General features: G+C 48.4%; 1 protein-coding gene across 22 annotated transcripts in view; it reads right to left on the reverse strand.

The window, feature by feature from the left end:
- The window catches only part of Cpeb2 (cytoplasmic polyadenylation element binding protein 2), a 52321-nt gene extending 45610 nt beyond the window's left edge, over positions 1-6711 (reverse strand). For 8 of the 22 annotated variants that reach the window (XR_015636714.1, XR_015636711.1, XR_015636713.1 and 5 more), the window contains exons 1-3: positions 4876-6711; positions 2375-2656; positions 1553-1642 (exon numbers count right to left, since the gene is read on the reverse strand). Coding sequence is in view for 16 of the 22 variants with exons in the window: in XM_087583813.1 (XP_087439939.1) it covers positions 1553-1642; positions 2375-2656; positions 4876-6501 (1998 nt within the window). In the remaining 6 variants the exon portion in view is untranslated. Of the gene's footprint in view, positions 1-1552; positions 1643-2365; positions 2657-4875 lie in introns of all 22 variants that reach the window. The other 14 variants (XR_015636716.1, XM_087583815.1, NM_001446966.1 and 11 more) reach the window with 3 other exon arrangements.
- Positions 6712-9558: the final 2847 nt, after the last annotated feature.

Genomic DNA, 9558 nt, shown 5'->3' on the forward strand with positions numbered 1-9558 from the left:
AGGTTCTCCTTTACAGACAAGGCTATGACCTAGAGACGAAAGCCCAGAGCCAGTGGTAAGGATACAAGATGATGATTCAGGTTTGGACTGCCTTGCCTTCCAGTTCAGTTCAATTTGCATCACCTATTTTCATCCACCACTGAACTCACCATCACGCCATCACAGCACTTCTGGACAAATACTAATTGCTCTCAGTTTACCAGAAAGTCTATCTTTAAGTGTCAAAACGGGGGAAAAAAACCTATCTAAAATCCCAAGTTATAAAGAGGTGTGGCTTTGAAGCCTAAGTAGGAAGGCTAGAGTATTGTACTCGCATCAGTTCCAGAAGTGAGTCTGACAAGCGCTCAGCGGACACTTCAAGCCTTTCCCAGCACCTCCATACTTGTGAATGCTGCTTGCACCATATACAGAGCCCATTGCTTTTGTACTTAACACTTCACTCTGAACACTTTCCCTTTCCACCTTGAAAATCATTACAGTCGCTTTCCTCTCCCAACGTAACTTCTTTACAGCAATCACGGATTCAGTTCGAACAGCATGACCGTGCTATCAGAACACAAGTGAACTGGGGCTGAGTGCAAGGGAGAGAAGCAGCAGCAGAGTGGCAAGTTTACATTAACAAGATAACATGCTGGAAACCACAAGATAACTACTGTTTTTATGCTGAGATCCTAGCAGGACAACTTTGATAACTAGGCAGGGCTGGTCTACAACAGCAGCTGGTGACTGATTACTCAAGTTACTTCTAGCCCTCCAGATTGAAAGGCTAGCTATAAAATGTTATCAATCTGCCTATACAGTCTTCGTAAAACTCAGTTCACTATGATACTGGAGGCAGAGCCTGAGCTATGGATTACACAGCTTCACTCACTTAACTTACAAAATCTCAACTGAAGGTCAAACTTGGGATCTCTGAGAAAAGCTGCTCATATGTAAGAACTGAGGTTTCTATGTCCTCAGTAATAATCCTCATCACCTGGTACCACTATACATTCAAATTCAGTCTGCAGAAAGATAGCATTTTAAAATCACAAAGATATTGAAGATAATGTGTAGGATAAAACCTATAATGCAGAATAAGAATACTATAAGGTTGTTTTTATAAAGATAAAAAAACTGAATTAAAAAAGAGCTGTTCTGAGATATATCACTAAACAAACAAATACATCAAACATTTACCAGATTTCCTAGAATATGAAACGTAAAGAATGGATGTTGAATAAACATGAGACTACATTGTGATTGCAGATAATTCTGAAAGAAGCATTTGTTTAGTTTGACTGATGTTTAAAGTCAGGTGCTCTTGGATACATAATTAACTCATTGTAATAAAAACAAATTTGTTATGGTTTCGAGACTACCAATCTTTTAAATTTGAAAATAAATGTTTCAAAGAATTTAAATCAAATGACATTGAAAAACTAAATTGCTTTAATAATTTCTGGCAATATGCTTAAATGGGATAAGTGAAATGCAATTGATCACTCCTATTCATAATGTAAATGCTAGACTCCTAGCCACGATCCTGAGAAACACACACTGTGCAGCCTACCTGGTCTATTCTGGATGTTCCGGCTGCAGTGCACCAACTATCTTGGAGTGAATCTGAGCCCCAAGCTGGCAACTGCAAACTAGATCTCACCTTCAATAGCATAGAAGTTTGCATCAGAAATGAGCAGTTCTCTTCCCCATCCCACCCAAGAAAAAAAAAAATAGAAACGAAAAACAATCACACTATCTTAAATTTTTGTTTCATCCTCTAACAGTTTTGAGAAAAATTGAATTTCATTTGAAAGAATCACAAAATATTAGCAGGCCTGACAAAATGATTTCCATTAATATTATTAGGCCATCATTAGTTGGAAAAACAATCCCATACACACACGTCTGTACTTATAGTCACTGAACCAGTGAGGTAATTTAAATTAGATTCAGTCTTAATATTATTGGGCCACAATCACAGCTATATTAAGAACACTGTAACATGTACACAGCTGACCACAGAAAAACCTATGCACAACTGCAGTTACAGTTTTTTTTAATCTTAGCTATATAATCAGAAAGACAAATTTTGTTTGTCTGTTTAGAAATAACAAGCATTTTTAAGAAACTGCCTGCCAGTTAAAGGCTTCAATCTGTATGAAAGAAACAGATTTTAAAATTTTTGGAAGCTTATTTCAATTCATTGTGTATTTACAGAGAAATTCTTTGTTTTCTCTGTGTATTTTACCCTTTAATAATTAAGTGATACTCTTAAAACTTAGAACGTTAATTTTGTTAATCTTCCTACACGGCTACTGATGCCTCCAACCACCCCACGTTCTATACTGAAAGATAAACATTAGAAATGATGACATTTACATACCATTCTTACCTGTAAGGGTAAGAGTGTGTTACTATTGTTGTCTGTCCTGAACACATTATCTTCAATCCAAGATTTTGGAGTCAGTGATGGAGTAGAGCGAGTGAATTTCGGTGGTGCTATAACATTACCCGAAAACGGTTTCTTCAACGGAGATATCTGATTCATAGTCCCTGGAATTCCCATGTTTCCGCTTCTACGGTGATCTCTGCCATGCATTGCTCCCCAGGACATGCTTGCAGTGCCCCAACCACTGCTCTGATGGTTGCTCCAAGGAGATTGTTTCAGAAGAGGCTGAGGAAAAGACATCTATTTAAATTACAGGCCTTCGAGAGCAAATAATTCAAGTTTTTAGAACTACGAATTTAATAAGACCATAAAGAAAGAAACACAAAGCCAACAGAATATTTCTTAAGGAGCTTACAAAAAGAAGTCTTCGAATTTTGCTATTTGACAGCCTATTTACTTAGAGTTAGGGAAATTTTTACCCTCCTATCTACTATAAGCAGTGACGTCTCCTGATAGTTACTAAAAATACTCTTTAAAGCTGAAGTTAGCTTTGAAGATCCTTAAAACAACCAATATTCTACTAATTCAATCAGTATTAGTTAAATGGTCTTACCGCTGTGGAAGCAAAATTTTTAGACCTTAGGCTTCCTAAACAGCTTGGGCTACTCTGGGAAAACCAAACCAACCAAACAAACAACAACAACAACAACAAAAAAAAAACAGTGGTAACATTCAGAATGAATTGAAGATGCCTTTAAGGGACAGGCCAGTACAGGGAAGGGGAAGGACAAACCTCATTTTCCTGAATTGTTAATTTAACTTTCAAGATATTTTATTCCAGTTTTCTTTTAATTTTCTTTTTCACTTAATTATCCTTGAACTGCTAAGCAATTATCTGATGCTACCCATAGGTGGATCCACTGAGATAGACAAATAACCACAGGCTTTGCTTATTTTTAGTAATCTTAATGCAAGTCTGGCAAGTTCACTGACATTTAAAAGCAAATTATATTCCAATCTAGAGCAAGAAAAGTTAAGTCCTCAAAACATGGACAATTCACAATACCTTTTTACAAAGGAACAGGAAATTGCTAGCCTTTCTACTGTCAAGAAGCGTAGACTGAATTTTTCCGAGAAGATTCAGACAGTGGAACTATAGACCACGACTTTTCTAAAACCCAATAGATATGGTAATCATAAAATTAAACGTTCCCTATAAGAAAAATTCAAAATTTTGACATCCGTACCTATGGATGCTACTGCAGGGTTTTCAGCGCTCTTTTAATCATGCACGGACACAACCTCCTCCTTCCACATAGCTGAAAAGCACAGCCCAGGAGCCAAGGCACAATTACCTCATGCACTACGGCCTTATTTTGCCTACTAAATGACTCACAGTTCAAAGTTCTTTTTCCAATGACCTAAAATTCCATATGAAAGCCATGTGATCTCTTCCACTACAAGGTAAGCCCCATTTATTTTTGTTTATGGGAGCATACTGCAGTTAAATAAGAAATCACGGCAGTATGTCCTGCTAATGTTCTATTTTGATTTGGGGAATTCAAAATTATCTATCAATTTCAATGGCAAACTTGTATTAAAAGAAGAAGAGCCTGACACACAAAAGACAGTTGCTCATAAAAACCATGGGAAATGGTGTATTACTTCAAAAGTTGCTATTTCCCCATTCTTGGGGCACAAGCTGCAATCCAACAAAACTGCCAACTTTTAATTGGGTTGATTTCGATAAACTGTTCATTGTTACTGTGGTTAATTTAAACAGCATCCATTCTTGAAAACTTTGGTCAACAGAAAAGTTATGAGAAGGACCAGTTAAGGTCAAGTTTTAGTTCCATGACAATCTTTCATCTTGACATTGGACTTTGAGTGATCACCATAGTAAATGCTATCTCCACTAAACAACAACGAAACTCTCAACATCAGCGAACTCGGCGGCCACCCAAAATCTACCCTGGGCGGGGTTGAAGTGGGGGGCAATAACAGAAAACATCCGGAGTCAGAGAGGGCACGGGCTAGCCAAGAGCCTGCTTGATGTCCTTTCCTAATACCACGTACCCCGATTCCGGTACACACCCATGTGGAGACATCCAAGAGGAAACACATTTATCCTAGATTCAAGGGTGCCTTGGCCTTCAACCTTTCAAGATGTGACCAAACATTAAAAAGAGCAGAAGTCGAGAGCACTCCAGCCCGCGGCCGACAGCCGCGCGCAGCCTGACAGTTCCTCCCGGCCTGTGACAGCCCGCGGGTGCCGCTGCAGGTGCCGCCGCTTCGGCTTCCCTAGCCCAGTGCAGAACAAACTCCAGAAGGGAACAACCCCTGCTCCGGTCCCCTCGGGGTACCCTGGGGAAGGACCGGCCCCAGCCGCTCACTCTCCGCCCGCCCTCCGGAGCGCGCTGCCCGGGCCCCGGGTCCGCCGCCATGCCCGGAGCAGGGCGTTCGAGGGGGCGGCCCGCTCCAGTCCCCACCGCCGCCCGCCGTACCTGGTGGTGGTTGTACGAGTTCCTCTGCTGCAGGAAGGCGGCTGCGGCTGCCTGGTGCTGCTGCTGCAGCTGCGGGCTGACGGGTGACCTCCGGCTCTGCGGCTGCTGCGGCGCTGCCGGCGGCGGCTGCTGTTGAGGTAAATTCATGGCGGGCGGCGCGGGCACCGCGGGAGCAGAGAACGGGCCGCCGAAGCCGCCGCCACCGCCGCCACCGCCGGCCGGCACGCTGAGCCCCGCGCAGCCGTGCGGCGACACCGGCGAGAAGCTCGGGAAGAAGGCCGGGTTCATGGACGACGGCAGCCCGGGGTAGAAGCCGTTCTCCGAGTCCGGGCTGGGCGGCGGCATGGCGCTCAGAGAGCCGCCCGCGCCGCCGCCGCCGCCCGGGGTGGCAGCGGAGGAGCCCGGGGGCTGTGGCTGCGGCGGCTGCTGAGGCGGCTGCTGCTGCTGGGATGGCTGCTGCTGGGGCGCCGGCGGAGGCTGGGGCGGCGGCGGCGACGCGGTCTGCACGGACCAGGGGGTGCCGAAGCCGGGCAGCGGTGGCGGAGACGCGGAGCCGCCTCCCCCTCCGCCTCCGGGGGGTCCCCCGCCCCCGCCGCCGCCGGGGTGCGGCAGGTCCGGGCTCTGCAGGCTGCTGAAGGCGCTGGTGCCGAGCGCCGCGCCGGGCAGGAGGGTGCTGGGACTGTTGAGCAGAGGGTGGTTGGGCGACTCCATGGAGCCCGGCGCGGGGTTCACCGGCGGCGTCGAGGGGGGCAAGCCCGCATTGGGGGGCTCGGCGGCGCTGCCCTCGCCCGCGACCGGGGTCTGGCGAGGGCTTCCCGCGCCTCCGTGGCGGCGCCGCGGAGCTGCGGGCGGCGAGGGCGGGAGCTGCGGGAGCTGGGGCAGGTCGGCCGGGCGCTGCCGCGGGGCGAAGTCCTGCGGCGGGAGGTGCTGCGTGTGCGGGAGGCTGAACGGCTGCGGGCGCTGGGCGAGCGGCGCCGACTGCAGGAGCGGCCCGGGTGGTGGCGGCGGCGTTGGCGGCGGCGGGCTGAAGCGGCCGGGGCAGTGGAGCGGCGGCGGCGTCGGCTTCGCGTCCGGAGGGTGGGGACGGTGTGGCGGACTCAACTCTTTCCTCTTCTGGCTGCTCAGCTGCTGCTGCTGCCGCTTACTGAAGTCCTGCGGGGAGGAGGTGCGGCAGCAGCAGCAGGAGGAGGCGGAGGAGGAGGAGGGGTGGTGCAGACTCGGTTTGAAGTCCTGGGAGGGGAGGAGGTGGGTCACACCCGCGTTCGTGCCGCCGCCGGGGTGGTGGCTGGGGAGCTGCTCTGCGGCCGCCGCCCCCGAGAGCGGCCTCGCCGGCTGCTGTGTCAGCCCGAGCAGCAGCTCATCCTGCACGGCCTGCTGATGCGCCACGAGCGGGGAGGAAGAGGAAGCTGCGGCTGAGCTGGCCGCGCCGCCGCCCGAGGGGATGGCGAAGGGGGAGGCGGCCTCGGAGAAGCCGGTGACAGGCAACGGCGGCGGCGACAGCGGGCCGAAGGGCGTGGCGGACGGCCCGGCGGCGAAGGGCCGGTAGGCGCTGCCGCCGGGCGAGGACCGGGGGCTGCCGCTGCGCAGCAGGGCAGTGTGCAGCACCCCGAACCCGAAGTCCCGCATTTATCAGGTCGGCGGCCGCGGCAGGAGACGCACCCCGTCCCCTGCCCCGCCTAGAAAGCCCCGGGAGCCGTGGCGGCGAGGCCGTGGTGGAAGGATGGGGTCAATGGGAAAGGGACACTGTGACTGAGCCGGGGCACCGACTTGGGCCCCCGCTGCCCCTCACGGAGGCCACCGCCACCTCCCGGAACCGGCTCCGGCACCACCGCCGCTGCCTCGGCCGCCGCCGCCCTCGCCGCTTAAGAACCCCGGAACGTGCGTCAGCAGCCACCTCACAATCGCACCGCCCCTTGTCGCGCGCCCCGGCACGCGCGAGCGCGCCGCCGCCAGCCTTGCCCCGCCCCGCCCCTCATTAGCATGCGTTGTGGACCCTGCGAGCCAGGCGGGAGCGCGCGGCGCGTCCTTCGGTCCAGGACCTTGTACGGAGCCGAATTGGGGAAAGCCGGTTGAAGTTGGGGGAGACGGCTAGTGGGTCTCGAGCACCGTGCGCGTGCGTACGAAGGCGAGCACGCGCGGGCGTTGCGGACGGTTCCTGGGCAACCGCCCCTCCTGTCCGGGTCGCACGCGCCCCCTCCTCAGTCCCCGCCCTTGCCCAGCCCCTGGGGTCACGTGAGGTGCGGCTGTCCCAGACCTGCTCCCAGGACTAGGGCGCTAAGCTGCAGGAATCTTGGAAGGTCCCATGCTCTGTGTTCAGGTGCAAGCCGCGCGCGTGCTGTCACCCACCCTTGCCACAGCGGGGTTTTTCTTTTTAGTTTGTTTTTCAGAGTAAAATGCGAAACACCGGCGCCTTTTAAAGCAAACATTTTAAGTTCAGCAAGGAGAACAAGGTCTGGGAACTGACAAGGCTTTGCGAGGTTATTCGCACAGGCAAGCGCTGAGTAGGTTCTGGGACCAACCAGCTCCTCCTAGCCTGGCTGCTGCAAGCCCTGGGTGCGCAGTCACCAGGACCCAGGAGTGCGGGACTCCTCCTCTACAAGTCCTTTCTGGTGTCCCCTCCCTCCTTCCTCCTGGGAGACTCTAATCGGAACATTTCCGAAGCTTTATTAATTTTCAAGGGAGAAAGATTTCTCACATCAGGGGAAAAGGAGGTAGTGACTCAGCAGCGGACTTGTTGAGGCTTGCAAAATGGAAGGGAAAAGGTTTTCCATGTAGAGCCCTGAGGAGCGCTGGAGGGGGACTTAATCCCATGTAATTCCTTCCCACAGGAACATTTTACAAAGAGAAAGGCAGACTTAACTATGTAGTTCAATAATAACTGATCCACATGACACAAAGTAAGAATTGTATGTTCTTATTTTTTTAATTTTAAGTTTTCCTAGTGCTTAGAAAAGTGAAATTCCTGAATGGATTCCAGAGATACCGACTGAAATCTCAAGTTTACAGAAAGTTGGTTCAGACTGGACAAATGATGTTCTAACTTACTATCCTCTTAAGGAAGTACGTGAATGTACCTATTTCTGAAGCCCCATTCTCTGTCATTTGAATGTGGTTACTCACATCTTATTTCTAAAGTATGCAAGTCAAATAAGCAGTAAAAAAAAAAAAAGAGAACAGCATTTCTAAGAGAAAATACTTTATAAGGTTTATGTGTGATAAACTAATAAGCTGTTTCCCAAAAACATATGTTGTAGAATCCATAAGTACTTCAGAAATTAGCCTGATAAGCCGAACGCTGTTTAAAAGTTAATCTCAAGATCATATTTAACAATCAAGGTAAATATTGATCTGGAGAAGTGCCTCCTTTAAATTACAGAATGTAAAAGGCAGCATACATCAGAATAAAAAGTATATCAATAATGGCAGTGAGGTCCGTGCCTGTGATCGAAGCATTTGAGAGGATGGGGCAGGAGAATTACAGAGGTCAAAGTGAGTTTCCTGCCAGTCTGTCTCAACCTTTGCCCAAAGATCTATTTCTAGCTCATCTATTGAAAATTTTTACGTAGTATTACTATATTTCTACACGGATAAAGCATAAAGTAAGGAACTAAGGCCAATTAAGTCTTAAGGGCAGATATAGTTTTTTCTTAAGTAAGAGTATATTTGATTGGTAAACAGAAGCCTTCAAAAGAAACATAAGCATTCCTTAGCTCAGTCTACGCTCAGTACAGAGTAGAGAGAGAGGACTTATTTAAATTCTGCCCCATCCCCTTCTGCACCAGTATTTGAACACAAACAAGACTGCTTAGTGCTCTAAGTGCAAGGTTTTGTTTCAAAGCATTGACAGCTCTCTGAACTGGACAAGGGCCTTCACGTTTGTTATTCGTGAGGTCAAACTTCATTTTTAGTACAACAGATCCCAAATCCTATGTGCCGGGCGTCCTCCACTCAATAGTTAAACACTTCAGAGAGTGTTGTGAAGGCCCCATTTTTCATAGGAGGGAACGTTCTTTTCTAACATCTAAAGCTTTGGAATTGCTGAGCTTGTCATGTATAAAAGTGTCCAGAGAGAAAGGTTTCCTGTAATGTGTAGGTGGGTGATGGTGGTGGCAGTGAAGGGCCTGTGGTCTTACAGTAGGTTCCAAACTCAGAGTTTAGGAGTCTATATTATGATCTTGTTTTCATTTGAAAAATATGTTTACCCCAGGACCATTAATTAAGGTTGATTCAGACTAGACTAAGATTAGATGCTATAAGCACCATCCTCTTATACATGTAGATAACTCCTCATTCTCTGTTAGCTAAATATGGTTTGTGTTCTTGGCACCACAAATGTACCTAAATCAAAATAAGCAGTTCATTCATTCACTCCCACCATCATGGGCAAGCACTAAAATGTATATTTTTGCTTCCACTTTATATGCACCCAAACCCACATATGTTTGTGCAACTAAAAGACATTATTAAGCAATCCTTATTCTTGGTGAGTGCAAAGAATTCTGGTTTTAGTTTAAATTTATCCAAATGATCTCAAATCACAAATCTTTTTTTTTTTTTTTTTTTCGGAGCTGAGGATCGAACCCAGGGCCTTGAGCTTGCTAGGCAAGCGCTCTACCACTGAGCTAAATCCCCAACCCCTCAAATCACAAATCTTAAGATTCATAAATATATATTGAGACAAAA

The sequence above is a fragment of the Rattus norvegicus genome, chromosome 14 (assembly GCF_021556685.1).
Source record: "Rattus norvegicus strain SHRSP/BbbUtx chromosome 14, alternate assembly SHRSP_T2T, whole genome shotgun sequence".
Classification (NCBI taxonomy): domain Eukaryota; kingdom Metazoa; phylum Chordata; class Mammalia; order Rodentia; family Muridae; genus Rattus; species Rattus norvegicus.